General features: G+C 38.4%; 1 protein-coding gene across 9 annotated transcripts in view; it reads left to right on the top strand.

The window, feature by feature from the left end:
- Positions 1-21258, top strand: part of PMCA (plasma membrane calcium-transporting ATPase 3) — a 1183542-nt gene that overhangs the window by 304942 nt on the left and 857342 nt on the right. For all 9 annotated transcript variants that reach the window (XM_090387939.1, XM_090387938.1, XM_090387937.1 and 6 more), the window contains one exon: positions 14158-14337. In XM_090387939.1, coding sequence (XP_090244065.1) covers positions 14178-14337 — 160 coding nt within the window. In that variant the 5' untranslated portion in view covers positions 14158-14177. The remainder of the gene's footprint in view (positions 1-14157; positions 14338-21258) is intronic.

Raw genomic sequence — 21258 nt, 5'->3', positions numbered from 1 at the left:
AGTCAGTCAAGAGCCGATCAATGATGCAGTAAAGTACATCACAGAAATCACCGTCCAAGCAGCTGCTAATGCTGTCCCAAAAACATCAGCCCGGTTTCCACCATTTCCCAAACCTTGGTGGAATTCAGAATGCACAGCAGCAAAAAAGGCTCAAAACAAAGCGTGGGGGATATTTCGCCGATATCCTACCACGAACAACCTTATAGCCTTCAAACGTGCACGAGCCAAAGCACGCTACATCCGTTGTCAGAGTCAAAAGGAATCGTGGATCCGTTTTACATCATCTATTAACCAGTCTACCAACTCTAAGGTTGTCTGGGATAAAATCCGGAAAATGAAGGGAAAATATACATCCCACCCTTCTTCAATCCTAGATTATAATGGATGCGCTATTGCAGATCCAACTGCAATAGCTAATTCTCTTGGGGAAACATTCTCTAAGATCTCTGCAACATCTTCGTATTCCCCAGAGTTCCTGGTCCTGAAATATAAAATCGAAAAACAGGCACTTAGCTTTAAATCTAAGAGCATTTATCCCTACAACGGGGATTTCACTATACTGGAATTGAAAAGGGCCCTCGCTCTTTCCAAAGCAAGTGCCGTTGGACCGGATCGCATCCATTATGAAATGATTAAACATCTTTCACCAAAATCTATGGATTGTCTGCTCCTTCTGTATAATAGAATCTTTACTGAAGGGCAGTTTCCGGACTCCTGGCGAAAGGCAATCGTTCTTGCCTTTCCAAAGCCAGGAAAGGATCCAAAAACTACCACCAATTATCGTCCTATTGCTCTGACTAGCTGTCTGTGCAAAATCCTGGAGAGAATGGTCAATTCTCTTTTAATATGGTATTTAGAATCAAATGACCTTCTCTCCAGCATCCAGTGCGGCTTCCGAAGGAACCGGTCCACTTTGGACCATCTTATTAGATTGGAGGCATCCATCCGGGATGCTTTCCTAAAACGTGAACACTTGGTGTCGGTGTTCTTTGACATGGAGAAAGCGTATGACACAACTTGGAGATTTGGCATTTTAAAAGATTTACATAGCCTAGGCCTAAGAGGGCACCTGCCCTTTTTTATTCAAAACTTTTTAGCCAATCGTTCGTTCCAAGTTCGTGTGGGATCCTCGCTCCTTTAGCCAAGAGGAGGGAGTACCACAAGGATCAGTATTAAGTGTCACGCTTTTTGCCATCAAAATAAATTCCATCACAGAACAACTTCCTCCAACTGTAAACAGTGCCCTCTATGTTGATGACTTTAGCATTTTTTGCCAGTCGTGCAACATGAGGGTTATTGAAAGACAACTGCAGAAAGCCATTGATAGTTTAAATTCCTGGGCACTTGCTAATGGCTTCAGGTTCTCGCCGGAGAAGACCGTTTGCGTACATTTTTGTCGCAAGCGTAATCTTCATCCTGAACCTGAATTAAGGCTCGGACAAAATGCTATTCCAGTAGCAGCAAACACAAAATTCTTGGGACTCATATTCGATAAAAAACTGACGTTTTTAGATCATATTCGTCAACTCCGCACAAAGTGCACAAGAGGCCTCAATATACTCCGCTCGCTCTCCTCTTTATCTTGGGGTGCAGACCGATGCACCCTGCTACGGCTTTACCGTGCACTTGTGCGAACCAAATTAGATTATGGGTCCCAAGTATATTCTTCAGCCAGAGACAGTGTACTTCGATGGCTGGACCCTGTCCATCATCAGGCTCTACGCATCGCTACTGGAGCATTTCGAACATCTCCTGTCCAGAGCTTATACGTCGAAGCAAACGAACCACCGTTATCGCTTCGTCGTAAGCAGTTGTCTCTACAGTACGCCTTAAAACTAAAATCCCTGCCAGACCATCCTACGTGGCCATTCGTTTTTGAGCCACGATGGGAAAATTTGTACAACACCCGTAAGACTGCCAATCGTCCTTTTGGCATTCGTCTCCAAGAGCTACTCAAAGAACTTAATATGAAGGTAGACAAGGTTGCCCAAACACCAAAGCAACCCTTTCCACCCTGGCATGCTCGTGTCCCGGCATGTGACTTGTCCCTTAGAAATTGGGGAAAGTCGGACACTCCATCATCGGTCTACCTGCAGCTTTATTCAGCACACCGAGCTGAACATTCCGACTTCGCGCCAGTCTACACAGACGGTTCGAAGTCGGAATCATACGTGGGATCTGCTGCTGTCTTTACAGACAGCACTACATCGGAGCAGATTCCCTCTGAATGCAGTATATTTACTGCAGAGCTGCATGCTATAGAGTTAGCCTTGGATCACATTAATGAATGCCAATACCAACGGTTCATTTTATATTCCGACTCTCTTAGCATGTTACAGGCTTTAATATCCGTGAGGTATAATCCTCATCCAGTTCTGTCTAGCATCCAGCAGAAGATTCACGTTCTCCATGAACGCGAATATGACATCCGCTTCTGCTGGATTCTGAGCCACATTGGGATTAAGGGAAATGATTTGGCTGACGCTGCAGCCAAATCAGCAATTCCCAATAATAACCGCTGCCTGTTAGCCCCCTATACAGACTACAGGCAAATAATACACCAAAACATACACTCCCAATGGCAGGACTCGTGGAATAGACAGACTGGAAATAAACTATATTGTATAAAGCCTGTAATTGAACCGTGGCAGTCTAGTCTGCGCAGGAATCGTAAGGAGGAAGTTGTTCTTGCCCGGACCCGCATAGGACACAGTCATTTAACTCATTCGTTTTTGCTGAGGGCTGATGACCCTCCTATGTGTGTCCTGTTGCACAATTTTAACTATGAGACACATTTTAATTGATTGTCCAGATTTTAGTAATATCCGTTGTACTGCTTTTAATCATCTGACTGAGCCCTATACACTCAGTCAGATTTTATCCGACAATGACAATGTGTCTGCTATTTTTAGATTTTTAAAATCTATAAATATTTTTACTCGTTTATAAAATTTACATTTTTCTTATACTTCTTGACATGGTGACCTAATTAATTAGGTCACTGAAAGTTAAAATTTTTTTTTTATATAAATGACATGGTCCTGGTGCATTATAGCCTTAGCAGCTAATGCGCCAATAAAACCGAACACAAACAAACAAACAAGCCACGAAGACCAGAGTCCATTGATTGCTACTCTCTGCCCTCTCCCACTCAATTGTCCCTTTATCCATAGCAGCAACTTGACCACCTTAAACCCACACTTGCAGGGCTGTGCCAAGCCATTTTAGTACCTGAGGCAAGAATGAAAAATTGCGCCCTACTGTTAACCATGGCAACGTTAGCAATTATTTAATCTTTCTTTTGCTACCCCTTTCAACTTTTAATCTGAGGTAAGAGCCTCGTTTGCCTCATACTCGGGCATGGCTCTGCCACACTTCTCCAATTTGTACTGCAGTCTTTTATATGCAATAATATCAAAAGCTTTCCTGAACTCCAAGTATATGATATTAGAATTATTTTTTGCATCCAGTTCCTTTATGACCACAGCTTAGTATCCAATTAAATTGGTCAGACAAGACTCCTCTGCTGTGTCTGAAGTATTAGTTCAGCCTAGTTTATTATTTTCCTTGAATTGAAGTTAAACTAACATGTCTGTAATTACTCATGTCACCCTTTGATTCCCCCCCCCAGGTTAATTGGGGATATCGCACATTTCCAGTCCGCCAGGCTTGGAAATGTGCGAATATATCCCCAATATTAATATAATTGGATGGATCCCACCATCCCAGGTGATTTTTCTTAGGTTTAATGTTGACATTTTCTCCTCCACTTTGCTTTTGCTTATTACAAAGTCATTTCCCCAGGATGCCTTATGCTTAACGTTGACATTTTCTCCTACACTTTCGTCTCAGTTATAACAAAATTATTTCTCAAAGTGCCTTTCTTATGTTTAACATCAACATAAAGTCCGCCAGGGGCTCACATCTGGTGAGTATGGGGTTGGCACACCCAAGGTTATCATCATTATTTCTACTTTTTCCAGATATCATCATCATTATTTCTGATTTCGACTCTCTCTCTCTCTCTCTCTCTCTCTCTCTCTCAGGGTAACTCAAATTTTTTTTTCTGGCTGGCTCAGCATAAGTCTCAGGCTTCCTTGCACCATATGGCTAATAATAATAAGAAAGCCACCTTGAGAAATGGTTACAGTTGCAAAATACTCATTCAGTTTGTCAACAGTCAAACAATCGATATCAAGTGGACCAATTTGATTCATCTCCCTCCTTGTGTTTAAATAAGAGAAGTCTTTACTGTTTTTCTTTGCATCCTCTGCCAAAGATTTCTCATCTGCCTTTTTTTGCCTAACCTCCTTTGTGACTTCATTACAGAATAGTTTATATCTACCGTAGGCTTCTGTGTCATAATAGATTGAACCTACAGTTATGCAGTGATCCCCGAATTACAAAATCTGTGTGTACTGGTGTTGTCTCTTTTTCCTGTGCCTCTTGAGCTTCAATTTCTTGTGAAAATGTCTCAGTAGGTTAGAATATTACTTGGCATTTAAAATGGCACACTGTTCTAGGAAATCAACTGTGATCACTCTTTTTGCATCCCAGAAGACAGGTTCCATGACTTTCCCAGCCCACTTCTACCCTTGAAAAATTTTAGAAGGGGAGAAGAAACATGTTTCCACTGTTTTGATTAGTAGTCAAGTTGTCTGCCAGGTGGTAGTCAGCAGTTCAAGGATCCTCTTGCATTCGCTATTGGTGTCATTGGTAAGATCCAGGGTTATATCCATAGTGGAGGATGGAATTTTTTTTCTGAGGGAGTAGGCAAGTCCATATCTGATAATCTCCAAGCTGAGGAGAAGGGTGCCCACCGAACCTGAAAGCAGGGGTGCCGACAATATGGCAGTTCTGAGAACAGGCCAGAAAGATGTTTCTCTGAATTGAATCAATTTTTAATTTGTTTCTAAGAAGGTCTTGGAGAACCAAGCTCCTGAGCTCTAACAAACTGTGGTGATGTATAAATGATCACTAGAGTGCATTTCTTTAGGTCCCACTCGGCTCTGCTGATGTGATTCCAAATCTTTTTAGAGAGGTGGCAGAGTTGCAGTAGATTGTTAGTTTACTGTCTAGTGGGATGCCTAAACATTTGATTTCATTTGCCAATTTGATGGTGCCGATCAAGATTTTGATGTTCGGGGTCTTCTGATGTTTAGGGTGTCTTTCAGGAGTATAGATTTTGTTTTCTCTTGGGATATTTCTAGTTTCTGGGTATGCCAACAGTGGTCCATGCCAGCCGATTTGATAGGTTGTTGTTCATGCCAATAGATCTGTATTGAGCAATTCATCCATAGATATTTTCCACAAGGTGGGTCCTTAGACTAGGCCTTGGGACAGCCTCTGTGGATCTTCCTGGATATTTTATGGGATGGCGGTAATTGTGTTTGTGTTATTTATGAGGTAGTCTTTGAAACAACAGTAAAAGTTGGCTTGTAGTCTTCTAAGCATATTGGGCCATCATAAGTTGTTAAATACGTCAGCGAAGTCAATCGAGATGGCTAAGAAGTATTTGTCTTGTGCATTTCCAGCAGCTGTGAGTAAGGTGTGCAAAGCATCTTTGGTGCTAGCACAAGGCTTGAAGCTGAATTGCTTGCCTGAAGATAGGTTGGCAGCAATACAGTGAGTATTGAGTCTGTACAGTAGGAAGCATTCAAGGAGTTTACCATGACTGGAAGAAGGACAATAGGCCTGTATGAGCTGGGGAGTTCCAGGAGTTTTTCTGGGTTTTTAAGTATTAAGCACATGTTGGCAATTTTCCAGGCATCTTGTAAGAAGCCAGTGGAAAGCCAATTGTTTTTAACCACTAGTGATGGTTATGAGAGTGCAGACTTTTTAATTACTTCAGCTTCAAGCTTATTGAAACCGTTGTTGTACTCTTCACTCACTTGGCCTATAACAGACTCCTGCACTCATATTTGTTTACGTCGTATGCTTGTGCCTACTGATTGTACTGTTTTAGACTCTATATGTTCCTTAATGCCAAGCATAACCCCCTCCTGTCATGTCTGCTCCTTTTTTTCACATGTTATTCACCATATTAAAATTCGGCATCTTCATATCAGAGTGAAAATCATTCTTCTGTTGTACCTAAAATGTCAGGATTTAATTAATATTTCAAATTTATTTACTGTACGCCTAGCGTTAGTATACGAACAAGTAATATGTGTCTGAGTGGGTGTTTTAATCACTAGTCCCATATGAACTGAATCCCTTTCAGGCCAAATTCCTCTCCCCACCCCTTTCAGGCTGCTGAGTATTACAATGGAAGCAGTGCAAGAATCCTTTCCACCTCTGCTTATGACTATCATTAAACTATTAGTTTGTCTCTTCCCCCCCCCCCCCAAACACCCAACAGCTAACAATTTTCCAGTCTGCCTAACACTGCCATAGTAACATCAGCAAAAACTGTTAGATTTCTTCATGTCAAGTGTATCTATCCTCTATAAAAAAAGCCTGTGTGTACCTTGTATGCACGAAAGATATTTTGTGAAAACATCTTTGACGAAAATATGAAATGGAAACGATTGGATCACTCCACGGCGATTTAACTTTTAAATTATCTGTAAACTCTCGATATTGACTGAGGTAAATTCTAGGAAATGACAATTTTTCTGTATGTTCGTCAAAAAGTAAACTTTGTTCACCAGAAGATATTCATAAATATTTGTCATCGCTCCACAAAAGAGTTTGTTGTTGAGTGACTAAACTTTCTTCAGTAGGTATAGTTTCACTCATTTCACCAGTATAGGAGCATGATTGTGTTCCATGTCTTCATCGAACAATGCTTCGTCAATTTCGATATCATACAGATGATACAAGTAAGTAGATACTTTTACCTAACCCTTACATCTCATTTATGAACTAAGCCCTTTAAATGACTCAATTTGTGAATTTTTTCTTACATTTGATATGAACGTTAATGCAATAATCTATTCTCCAAGGCAAATAATCAATCATCGGATTAACATTTACAAGGACATTTATAATTTGCCCCAGAATTCTGTATTGGCCGAAACCATGTCTTAGTCTTCTAATTCGCAAATTCATGCAAATTAAAGACCTCCTAATTTATGAGAAGAAATGAGCCCCTCTGTCTGTCACTAAATCCAATTGAGCAGATGAGGTGGAATAGCAGGATAAATGAAACTGTACTCTTCGGAAATGTTGGAATGGCATAATTTTTGAGAGATGCTCGACAGATATTCCAAGCCTTCGTAGTCGTTATGTCTGCAGTTGGAAATTCTAGAAGTAACTGGCTCCAAATGTATTTTTTTCGGAGTTTAATAAAATCTGCTTCTCAAAATCTTGAGAAGCAGATTTTATTAAACTCTGCATATTTTTCGTTCTCTGTGTTTTTGAACTTGTTCTTTTGTTGACACGGGAGGCTTCTTCATTGGATTTGAAGCTTTTATTCTTGCATACTTCTCATGATTTCACTCAGCTGGAGTTTTAGCCATCTTCGAAATATTCTTATAGGTTGTTAACTGAAATTAGATTTGGTATTTTCACAATTCAGTAGGTTAGCGAAATCCATTTGTAGACTTGTATGGCATCATAACCAAAAAACTACTGCAAGAAGTGATTGTTGTTTGTTCAAGTGATTGTTTTATTGTTGTATTCTTGAATCAAAACTGTTATAAATTTTTAAATGGTTTAATCGAAACTTACTCACTTACACTACTTAGAAGGTTGATCTTAAGAAGCAGATTTTATTAAAGTCTGCCTTTTTTCATTCTCTATGATTTTGGATTTGTTACTTTTCGACACAAGAGGCTTCTTCTGTGGCTTCGAAGCTTTTATTCTTGCATGATATTACTATCTGCTGTTTACTCTACTGAATCAACATTAGTGACTGAGTTAGCATCATTAGCGCCATTTAGGAAGTGATGTCTCATTTGCATAATTTAAAATCTAACAGCCACCTAATAGGAAGTTTTTTTTTTTTTTTTTTTGTTAGTTGTTGGCGCATTGGCTTCTGTGGCCATATTGCACCTCCCAAGTGTTTTTTTTGCATTTTATATTCTGATCCAAGCCCGAGGCGGGATTCGAACCCGCAACCTTTGGGTTGCCACTCAGACACTTTACCTACCCGACTAGCCCGGTCGGCCTAATAGGAAGTGACGTCATTTCTGTAAGAAAATTCCGTTAGCAGTTGAATTGCATCATTTTCGTAAGAAAATTTTGTTACCAATCGGTTTTACTCCAGTGTCGCCATAGATGTTTTCACATCAGCAGTCCCTACTGTTAACAACCATTAGCAATGCTGAGTAAAGTTTAATCCATTAGTCTTGCACAGTTTCTCCAGGGCCAAATTTTGATTGGCTGGCTCTTATCATAAATTCCCTCCTATCAGATATCGACAAAATTCCAGACACTTTTGAACACAGTCCTACCTCGTTTCTTTTCTGAGCATCGCTTCATACTTTCTCAGTAAATCCTTAGCCTTACTAATATCATTAGTACCAACATGTACAATAATATCACCTTTAGCGCCCTCGTTAAAAGATAATAATTATTCTACAGTATTACAACTTTTGCCTCTGCAGATTTACCCTGCTTCTGTTCCACCTACCCTAATTGCATAAAATATTCCCTGTCTCTCTTATAATAGAATCTCCAATAATAACTACCTGCCCCCTTGGACCAGCACATCCTACTTATATGATCACGCTGTACAGCCAGATGAATATTGAGGTTAGGATCTAATGTAAAGGTGGCCATCTCCGTGATTTGACCCTTGTGCCAAGCATTTTTCGAGGCCAAGCGACATTACTACGACTTAGAGTGCTATTGATAAGTGAATAACGTTATTTTTAAGTTCCTGTCTTTCTCTCAACTGTTTCATTTAAAAACAGTTCTGTGCTTGAAAACTACAAGTCAGAACGCAGAAAGGAAATTCACCTTTCTTTTCCTTTTTTATATATTTTTAGTAGTACTAACCAACTAACATTTCAACCACTTGGCCTCCTAGCAGCACTGCTCCTGCCTCCCCGTGGCAGGGCCGGAGATCTTGGCAGAAAAGTCCTCCAGCCAAAGGCCAAAAGGAGCAAACATGGCAAGCACAAATCATGTTTCTGCTACTCAAACTAGCAGAAAATTAGACGAAATAGGTTCGGGTACAGCTAAGCGACAAAAGATAGAGACTCTCCCTCTAGTTGCGCCGCTGTTCTTAATTATTCATTCCAAGAACGAACAATCCATAGGAAATTTGTCACCATTTCGAATCCAAAACACTCTCGAAAGCATAGCTAGTTCCCCTAAAACAGTCAGAAGACTAAAGTCAGGGGATCTGCTAGTAGAGATGGCAAACCAAAAACAAACTGGACATCTAATGAAAGCAAAAACTTTTGGAGCTATTCCAATAACAGTTACTCCCATCCTACTCTGAATACCTCGAGAGGAGTAATTACTGAATGGGATCTCCTCAACTTTCCCGAAGATGAAATCAAAGAAGAGCTGAAAGATCAAGGGGTTATTCAAGTGAAAAGAATAACAATTAAAAGAGACTGAGAAATTATCCCAATGAGGAATATAATTCTGACCTTCAACACTCCAAAACTACCAAAAACTGTAAAAGCTGGATATCTAAACTGCCCACTGAGACCATACATTCCAAATCCTGTCCGATGTTTTAAGTGTCAGAAGTATGGACACTCTCGAGCAGTATGCAGAAGGTTCGCTATCTGTGCAAAATGCAGGTCGTGAGAATATACCCAACAAGACTGTACAGCACAAAATTCAAGATGTCCCAACTGCAGAGGAAAACATAATGCCTACTCGAAAGAATGTAAAGAGTGGAAGAGAGAAAAGAGAATACAGAAATATAAAGTGGAAAACAATGTAACATATCAAGAAGCTAAAAGAACAAGACAACCACAAAGGACCATCTTATGCATAAGTAACACAAACTTATAAAACAATAGAAACACAGACAGAAGTAACGATCCCACCAAAAAAGTCCATTTCACATTGGGCACGCTCACTGTTCATTGAACCAAAACAAAAAATAGAACAGGCAATAAACACACCCATTTGATACCACCAACTGGAGAAACCAGCAAATCCACAAAACAAGATAGAACCACTGAAGTAAATGGGAATAAAATGGATAACATGGAAGAAGAAGAAAAGAATCTTACAGAAGAAACAATACTAGAAATTTTTGCAGAGGAAGAAGAGATGGATGCCGGAAAGCCATACGTCCCTAAAAAAAGAAGACAAAAAACAGAGAACCCTAAGCCAATAACCTCAACAAAACAAGCTGAAAATACTAACAAAACCAAATAATGAATACATTTTTACATGGGAACTGTAGAGGATTCCGCAGCAATTTTGAAGATATCCACGATCTCCTATCGCAGTACAATCCGATTAGTCTATGTTTGCAAAAAAACATATCTTAAATCTCAGAATAAAATAACACTAAAACATTACAATATATACAGAAAGGACAGGATTACCAACAGCACGTGGAGGAGTAGGTTCAGCACATGGTGGAACGATGAAGGTACTTTAGCAAAACGAGAGAAAAACAAGGCATGGAATAATTTCCGAAGGTACCCCTACCACAACTAACTTGATACATTTGAAAAAAGCAAGGGCAAATGTCAGGCATGCATTACTAAGATAAGTAAAAAAGAATCTTGGATTCATTTTGCATCTACAATTACTAGAAAAACAGACAGCAGGAAGGTTTGGGACAAAATAAATAAAATAAACAACAAATACCAAAGAATTTCTCTTCCTTTTATAAAATGGAATGGAAAAGATATATCAAAGCCCTGAAGACATAGCCAATGCTCTTGGTAGAACCTTTGAAAAAATATCAAGCAGTAGCTCCTATGAACCAGCTTTCCAAAAACATAAAGCAAATACAGAAACATATAAATTAAATTTCTCCAGTAAAAGTAGAGAAGCCTAAAACCAACCTTTCACTCTCAGAGAACTTCATAAAGTCATTTCAGAGACGAGGCAAAGTGCAGCGGGTCCAGATAAAACAGTATACATGATGGTACAACAATTAGATGAGAAATCATTGATATTGTTACTCTTGTTGTATAACAGGATATACCTAGAAAATTCCTTTCCAAATCAGTGGCGTCATGCAATTGTCTCAGCCTTTCCAAAACCAAATAAAGATTCCACAAATCCGAACCACTATCGCCCTATAGCCTTTACTAAGTTGCCTTGGAAAAATACTTGAAAAAATGGTAAATGCCCGATTAATGTGGTTTTTAGAAACCCATAACTTACTAAACACAGCTCAATGTGGTTTCAGACAGAACAGGTGCACCCTAGACTTAATGATAAAAGCAGAAAACAACATAAGAAATGCCTTCATAAGAAAGCAACATCTAGTAATGGTATTTTTTGATATAGAAAAGGCATACGACACAGCATGGCGATATGGAATACTAAAAGACATAACTTTGGAATGAGAGGACATCTCCCAATATATATCCATAATTTTTTTGCAACAACAAAAGGTGTCTCTGTAGCCAGGTGGGAAGGAGCAGCAGTGCGTAGCACATGCTTCTTGATTAGACCGGGGTTCGAGCCCGTCACCACCAAATACGGAGGATGCGGAAAGGTCAGGGAATGACCACCGCATATCCCCGGAGCAACATGGCCTTAGTTGCTAATGCTCCTAAAAACCAAATAACAAACAAACAAGCAACAACAAACTTTCCAAGTTAGGATATTAACCACACTATCGCAGATTTTTATACAAGAAGGAGGAGTACCACAGGGATCAGTACTCAGTGCTACCCTTTTTGGCATAAAAATCAACTCAATAGCTGAACAAATACCAAGTACCGTAGATGCAGCACTTTATGTCGACGATTTCAACATTTCTTGTCACTTACAAAATATGCGAACAATAAAGCACCAACTGCAAACAACAATCAATAAAGTAATAGCATGGACCCAAAACAATGGCTTTCGACTCTCTAAACAAAAGACAGTTAGAATACACTTTTGTCGGAAAAGAAACTTACACCCAGACCTAGAACTAAAGCTCGGAGAACAACTAATCCCAATAACATCCAGCACAATTTTTCTCGGACTAACCTTTGATAAGAAACTGACCTTTTTAGATCACATAAAACGTCTTAGAATAAACTGTCTAAAGAAATTGAATATTCTCAAAGTTATATCTGCAACAACGTGGGGAGCAGACAGGTACACTTTTACATCTTTATAGAACCTTGATAAGATCCAGACTCGATTACAGGGCACCAGTTTATAGCTCTGCAGGACCCAGCGCTTTAAAATGGTTAGATCCTATACACCATAATGCACTACGTATAACCCTAGGAGCGTTTCATACTTCTCCAGTTCAAAGTCTCTATGCTGAAGCCTATGAACCTCCACTCCACCCCAGAAGACAAGAACTCCTACTATCTTATGCAGCTAAAATAAAGTATATCCCAAATCATCCTGTGTACAAAATATTATATGCACCAATATGGGAACATTTGTACAGAGTACTTCCAACAGCAAATAAACTAGCAAACGCATCAAGGAGCTACTTCCAATTTGGTCTCTTGATTTAAACAAACTAGTTGCCATACAAAACGTACTGAGACCTCCTTGGGGTAAATATTACCATTCTGTGATACCTACTTCCTTAACTGGGGAAGAAATTCCCTACCAGGAAACAGCTTTCAACTACTACATGCTGCCTATCTAGAAAAATATCCACACTACACAAATATATACCAATGGATCGAAAACCGATACAAAAGTAGGTGCGGCAGCAGTTTTCTGCGATAGTACTATAACCCAAGTTCTCCCAACAGAATGTAGTATATTTACAGCTGAACTACTGGCAGTGAAGTTAGCAATAGACTGAATATGCCACCAAAGGTTACCCCATAGTCTGATCTTCACAGACTCCCTCAGTGTAATTCAAACAATACAGTGCGACTCAAGACAAATTCAAGCGACTCTGAACAAGCTCCTTAAAAGAAAACAAAACATAATCTTTTGTTGGATCCCTGTACATACAGGAATTAAAGGGAATGAAGAAGTTGACCATGCAGCAAAAACAGCAACAGGCACCCTTTCTTCAACCAAAGTACCATATACAGATTACAAGCATAACATCGAAATGAACAGCAAGGAACAATGGCAAAAAATATGGAGCGAGCAAACTTATAATAAACTCTATCAAATTAAACCAGATTTAAAGAAGTGGAAGTCCAGCAAAAGAAATATATGAAAAGAAGAAGTAATCCTTGCCAGGTTAAAGATAGGACATACATATCTTACTCATTCCTATCTACTTAGAGTCGAAGAACCTCCCCAATGTAATCAGTGCCATGTGCAACAAAGAGTTAAGCATTTGTTATTAGACTGTCCAGCCTTTACAAATGAAAGAAAAACAGCCTTTAAATCCGTAACTAAAATTCAAGATGCTCCTACTCTGAAAAACATTTTAAGTGAAGAAAATAATATACAAGAGGTTTTCCACTATCTAAAATTAATAGGCTTTTATAATCAGATTTAAAAAGCAAAAAGTCACTGTAAATCGATGTATACAATCAAACTCCCTCTCTCCATTAAATACTTTGTGAATAATTTCTAATTGGGCATTTATTTGAATGTCAGTTGCAAGAGATCAGAGTAGAAAATGCAGAACTTTGGGAGGTGCATTATGGCCATAGAAGCTGATGCGCCAACAACTAACAAACAACAACTCCATGATTTAATTCCTTTGAGAGCATTTAATTCCTTCGAATTATCATCCAACAGAGCGCTAAATATCCATTTCATTTCCCATGTTTCCTGCACCCAGCATGTACAAAAGCATCTCTTGTGGCACTCTGTTCAGCTACAATATAATATTAGTATTAACAATCCCCAGTCATACACTTATAATTCTAAGTATATTATATCTGTAAAAGTGTGTGTACATGAGTCGATTTGCATGTTGTTTTAGGTGGAGTTATTCTGGGTTGAAAAATCCAGAATAATTCACAGGGGACTCCCCTTCCCTGTGAATTTATTTATTTATTTATTGAAATAGGTAAAACAGTTGTAATAATTGTAATATTTGATTAATGCATAGTAATGTGATCATTTATTGATATTGTGGTATGAAATGTTACTGTTACTGAGTGTTTCTTTTTGGTCTCCAACATTCAGAAAATCAGTGGGGAGAAGCTATGGCGACAGTGGATGGTCGCCCAGCTCAGTATGGCATCAGCCTTCAAAATTTACGAGATCTTATGGAATGTCGAGGCCACGAAGCCTGTGAAAGGATAGAGGAAGAATATGGAGGTGTGCAGGAACTGTGCAAGAAACTGTTTACTTCTCCAACAGATGGTACGTATACATCCTTACAGTGATGTTTGTAGGAGATTCCACAATCCTTCCTTATTAGCTTCACATGCTTGAGATTGTTAAACCCAGAAAGTTTATTTTATCTGTAATTGTTAAGTTCTTTAAAAAGGTGATATTGCACTTGTTAATCCCTTGATGATAGTGTAAATAAATAAAATCAGTTTATCAGTTGATGTTATTGCAAAACTGTGCACAAACATATCAGTTCAAGAATATCAGAACATGACAACTTAAATAGAGTTCTGTCTCTCCTTGGCCTTTTTCATATTTGGTCAAACAAGTGAAGAAATAAGATTATAATAATACATAACTGTTGTGGGTAGTTAAAATACATAAAAAGTAGTATTAATTAGACACTTAAGTAGCCATTATATATTATTAGAGTCAGAAGGTTATTATATTAAACTAGTGATTTTAGTGATACTGTTTACTTTTTTGTTTTCCCTTTTCAAAATTGAAATTTTTATGGATAACTGTCAGAACTTATTGAGAGAAATTAATTGGGTAAAATCGCTTGACATTTGTTGCGACAAAATTGTAATAAATTGTAATTGAAAAGATATGTGCAAAGATCTTTAATCCTTTATGAGTATGCACATATGTGTATGTTTTTAATATGAGGGATCAAAGAAGTATGAGCATGTATAAATGGTATTAAGGTTGTCTCAATGCAGTATCAGCAAATTACATCTGTATGTATAGAGATTGTCTTGAAACCTTACAGGTTCATGCTGCCATGTAGTAACTGTTTTTATATTTATGAAAACTTCAAAAATCAGCATTGATTGAATAAATTGAATAACACTTGTGTGATGTAGAGGATATTACTGCGTCAAAAAATGTAACTATGGCTTTTTTTTTTAATTTTAAAATTTTATTTATTTTTTAAAATTATGGTTTTAAAAAAATAAAATTATTATTATCTTCTTAATAAAATTTTGATTTCGTTTTTGACAATCCTATTCTGATGCTTGCTTTTAAAGTTAATATAATAAAAAATAATATTTAGAAAGAATTTAGGGCAAGTACTTTTTCTGTTTTTACAAACTTCCAAATTCCCGAAAAAAACTCAATCTAGATGGTGTATATTCTCTCTGGAAACTCACTAAAGAAAGACTTTTAGTGGTAATTTTACTGTAATAACATAATAGATATTTAAATAAACATTGTCATCACAATAAATTCAAAATTTTAAAAATTGTGGTTTTTCAAGAGTAACCTTAATGAATCTAACATAGAAGTCTTGTTAGTTAACTTGTCATTCTCATAATATAGTGTACAGTTCTAATGGGTGTGTGATAGATTAGTTTGGTAAGAAGTATTAGTAAATAACAGCCTTATCATGGAGTGGGCATATCTTTTCATTGAGTGCATCCTTTCATAAAGTGGCGCCTCCGTAGCCAGGTGGGCAGGAGCAGCAGTGCGTAGCACACACTTCTTGATATAGACCAGGGTTCGAGCCCGTAACTACAAATACAGAGGATGCGGAAAGGTCAGGGAATGACCACCGCATATCCCGGAGCAATATGGCTTTAGTTGCTAATGCTCCTAAAAACCAAACAACAACAACAACAACAACCTTTCATAAAGTGCCACATTGAATAATGTTGAAATTTCGCAAAAAACAGTTTAAAATTGTTTACTTTGTAATATCATCTATTATTTTATTACTGCAATGGATACAAGTATGAATAATGCATTTTTTATGTTGAAAACATTTAAAAAATTTTTTTTTCAAATAAATGTCCTTGCAATGGGTGCGCTGGATATAGGCACACCTGCTTATGTAACTTGTTTAAAAAATAGCTCACGTGAGGCCCCGTGCAGCAAGTGTATTTCGAGGCCAAGCAATATTCTTGTGATTCATAGTGCTCTTGATAAGTGATTGAAATTTTATTTTGTTTCTATATTTCTTTCAACAGTCTTACTTTAAAAACAGTTCTATACTTTAAAAGCCACAAAATTAGAACACAAAAAGAAATACACCTTTCTTTACATTTTCCTGTATTTCTAGTTCTACTAATCAACTAACACTTCAACCACTTACTGCTCCTGCCTCCCCGTGGAGGGGCTGGTAACCTGGGGAAAAGTTATCCTCCAGGGCTAAAAGGAGTAACCATGAATATAAACGACTATGCACCTCTAGAGCCTTCAAACTCAATGATGATGACTTGAACCAACCGAAAAGGCTTCAAAGAGAAGTGCAGTGCAATGAGATGCCAAACTTTTTGGTGATACACTCTCTCTCTCTCTCTCTCTCTCTCTCTCTCTCCAACCAGCCTGTTGGAAAGTTATCACCATTTGTTATCCAAAGATATTTGGAATCCATTGCTGGAACAACAAAAATGAAATTCGGAGACCTTCTGATTGAAACAGCTACCTCAAAACATTCTGAGTGGCTGCTCAAAACAACAACATTTGTTGGGCTGCTGTATCTATTACTCCCCACAATGCGTTAAATTCGTCCAAAGGTGTCATCACAGAGAGGGACCTGATTACAGTATCTGAAGAGGAATTAGTGCTGAAACTGAGCAATCAAAAAGTAATTAGTGCAAAACGTATAATGAACAAAAAAAGATGGAAATCTCGTTCCAACTCTATCCATAATTTTAATTTTCAGCACCCCAGATTTACCATCCTCAGTAAAAGCTGGCTATTTAAACTGCCAAATTCGGCTTTATATCCCTAATCCCATTCGTTGTTTTAAATGCCAGAAATGTGCACACTCCCAGCTTTAAACCAGCTAGATGAAAAATTTTTGTACCTAAAAGTAAAGAATGTGCCTGATGCTGGCAGAATCTATCCAGTTATTTTAAAAAGCAACAAAGTAGGTAATCAGACCTTTAGCTATAATAGTGAGAACATCCTTTGACTCGGGTGTTCCAGCAAATTGAAAAAATGCAAATGTCTCTCCAATTTACAAAGGCAGTTCAAACATTAAAATGAGCAATTACAGACATAAATTTGACATCAGTGCTAGGGAAAGTTATGGAATCCATATTTGAAAGATATACTATATGATATCTGGTGAGTATGGGCTTGGCACACCCAGGGTCCTGAGCTGGATATCATCATTCTTCTCTTTCTTGGTGATTCCGTTCTACTTTTGACTCTCTCTCTCTCTCTCTCTCAGGATAACTTGGGAATTTTTTTTGGCTGGTGCAGCATAAGCCTCAGGCTTCCTTGCACCATATGGCTAATAATAATAATAATAATGTAGAGGTGATGCTATTTGTCCTATTTGTGGTTCCAAGGAGCACACACAAGGAGTCACGTTTACCCAAACTGCAAAGAAAGTTACCCAGCTTTTTCCAAATCATGTGAAATGTGGAAAACAGGGAAGAAAAAAAAATATATATAAAATAGAGCACAAAGTCACATACCCTGAGGCACGCAGACAGGTTATGTTGACCCTGCCCAGTTGTTCATATGCATCTCATGCTCGAAGCTTTCTTTCAACAGCAGCTCAAACAGATATATCAGTACCTTCCAGCATATCTCTAGCTAACTGGGTTAAAAGTACATTATCAAACTCTGGAAAAGACAAACTAAAACCAGTGAAGCGACCAACACTCCAATCAGCATCCCAACTGATACTCAGATGGTCCCGCATGACAAAGAAAATTTGAATCATACATCCATACTATTGGTGTATAATTCAAGAAACTTGAATCATACACCAATAGTATGGATGTATACTCAGATTATGAGAAACCCATACTAGAACTTCACACAAAAGACGCTATGGATACTGGACACCCAAAAAATAGGCCAGTATCTTCCCAAAAAAAAAAAAAGAACGAAAATAATGCTCCTCAAACAAAAAACAGTCAGATAAATCATCCTCAGCTAAACCTAAATAAACCACAAAATCTGACAATGGAATTGCAGAGGCTTTTGTTGCAACACAGAAGATATTAAAGACCTAATTAACCAGTACGCTCCAGTTTCCCTTTGTCTATAGGAAACTTAACTTAACCTCAAATTTCTCCTTCGATAAAGAACTATTGCCTTTTATCATTATCATTAGTTGAGGCATATGATGCAGGAAAGCAAGCTTATACAGTATCAGCTAAAAAAAAAAAAAAAAAAAATCCTCTTCACATTTCATCCACCCGTTCACTCCAAATGTTTGTATAATTCAGCCTTAAATTTATTTAAGCTATCGACTTCCACAACAACAGATGGAAGTCTATTCCAGCAGTCAACTGCCCGTTAGCCAAAGGCAAACTTCCACACATTTATTCTAAACTGTTAAACTGTCTTTCCTCAATTTGAATCTATGCCCCCTCAGGTTCCTAGTCTGAGCAAGCAGAAGTATCCTGTCAGCATTGAGCCTGCTCAAACCATTCAATGCCTTATACACCTCAACCAGATCTCTTTGCAGGTGCCTAGTCTCCAGATGTTGCAACCCGGAGAACTTAAACCTTTCTTCATAAGCGCACCCCTTTGTCCTCTCATCTATCTCCGTTTCCCTTCTCTGTACTCGTTCTAGCAAATCTACATCCTTCCAAAAATGAGGCCTCCAGACCTGTATACAGTACTCAAGGTGTGGCCTGACCATTGCCTTCTACAAAGGGATAATCACCTCCTTGTTTCTGCTAGAAAAATTCCTATATATCATTGACAAAACTCCATAACCTGTTCTGGCAGTTTGTCTGCACTGATCAGAAAACTTCATATCTGACTGTACAATTACCCCTAGGTCTTTTTCATTCTCCACCTCCCTTAGTGTAGTACCACACAGTTGGTACGTTTCTCTTGGGTTATTGCTATCCACATGCAGTATTTTACATTTTTCAATGTTAAATGTCAGTTGCCACTTCTCAGCCCATGTGCCTAACTTTTCCAGATCCTGTTGCAGTAGCACTGTCTTTACTGTCATTAACAACCCTGCCATCCTTTGTATCATCTGCAAACTTGGACATTAAGCCTGGTATAACTTCATCGATATCATTCATAAATACACAAAACAACGATGGGCCCAGCACCGAACCACTGTGGGGGACTCCAATAATAACATTAGTCACCGTAGAGCAGTGTCCATTTATTACCACTCTCTGCCATCTTCCACTCAACCAGCCCTGTATTCATTGCAGCAACTTGTCCTTAATGCCATACCGCTCTAATTTGTTCAGCAGTCTTCCATGTGCAACAGTATCAAAAGCTTTCCTAAAATCCAAGTATATGACATCAGAATTATTTTTTGCATCCAATTCCTTTGTGACCACATCGTAGTATCCAATCAGATTGGTCAGACAAGACTTCCCCCTAACAAAACCCATGCTGTGTCTGAACTATTACTGCAATCTTGTGTAGGTGTTCCTGTATCACCTCTTTAATCAGAGACTCCATTATTTTCCCAGTTACAGAAGTTAAATTAACAGGTCTATAATTATTTGTGTCACCCTTTGTACCCCCCTTTGTGAATTGTGGATATATTTGCATGGGGACCTCCCATGACTCTAAGGATGCTCTCATAATTAAGGCTAAGGGTTTGCTTACTTCCCATGCTGCCCCCTTCATTATAACTGGATAGATTCCATCTGCCCCAGTTGCCTTTTTAATGTTTAACTTCCACAATTTCTTCTCCACTTTGCTTTCAGTTGTTACAAAATCACCTAGCACCCTGTTAGAGTTTAATAAACTTCTGGCATTCCCCTCCTTGAATAACTCCTCATGTGTGAATGTAGATGCAAAATACTCATTCAGTTTGTCAGCTACTTGAGCAGGGAGGCGCCTCCGTAGCCAGGTGGGAAGGAGCAGCAGTGCATAGCACACGCTTCTTGATTAGACCGGGGTTCGAGCCTGTCACCACCAAATACGGAGGATGTGGAAAGGTCAGGGAATGACCACCGCATATCCCGGAGCAATATGGCCTTAGTTGCTAATGCTCCTAAAAACCAAATAACAACAACAACTTGAGCAGGATCATCAATAGTCGAAACATCTGTGTTAAAAGAACCAATCTCATTCATCCCCTTCCTTCTAGAGTTGACATAAGTGAAGCATTCTTTGCTGTTTTTCTTTGCATCCTGCTTAAACTCATTAGTGACTTGATTACAGACTAGCTTATATCTGACTTAGGCCGATGTGTCACCTGATAATTTATATGCATCCCATGCATTTTTATTCTCCACCACGATCCTTATTAATCCATCTGACATCCATTTAGGCCTGAACCTTGAATGGTGTCTTAGTTGTTATGAAAAGCCTAGTAGCCTCCAATATAAAGTCCCCGAAGGCCTTCCCATTTAGAATTCACTATTTGTAACATCATCAGTTGATCCCAGTATAGAATTTAAAAACTGTCTCACACCACTGTAGTCACCTTTGCGAAAACAACTTTAAGTAAATCCTACATCAGTACACTGATCACTGTCACCTAGCGGTTCCTTTATCTTCAAATTCTTAACGTGTGAATAAGCACTGCTGATAATCAGATCAAGAGTATTACTCCCTCTGGTTGCCCATCGAACATATTGCTGTAGAAAACAATCCTCCAATAAATTCACAAAATAAATACAATAAATACAAGTTTCTGTCAATATCTGAGAAATTAAAATCCCCCATTATAAGACATTTTGATTTACTAGCCCACATTATAGCTGTTCATTGTACTCATCACAGTTATTAGGCCTATAACCCACTCCTACTCTCATTTTCCCTTTCCCAGTGTTTGTCACACCAAAGAGACAACATTGCACTGTCCACCCACGTCACGTGGATGCACTTCCCTAGATGTTGTTTCTTAACTAACAGCATAACCCTTCCTCCTTTTCTACCCTGTCTATCCTTTCTGTATACATTGTAGTCTCCATATTCTAACTTTGCACTGCTTATATATGTGTGACACCATGTCTCTGATAACCCAACAATATCTGCCTTTGCTGTTTTGATCAA

The sequence above is a fragment of the Mastigoproctus giganteus genome, chromosome 13 (assembly GCF_048544385.1).
Source record: "Mastigoproctus giganteus isolate SK-2022 chromosome 13, ASM4854438v1, whole genome shotgun sequence".
Lineage (NCBI taxonomy): Eukaryota > Metazoa > Arthropoda > Arachnida > Uropygi > Thelyphonidae > Mastigoproctus > Mastigoproctus giganteus.
Note: the sequence above shows the minus strand (reverse complement) of the source record. Positions and strands in the feature narration are given on the sequence as shown.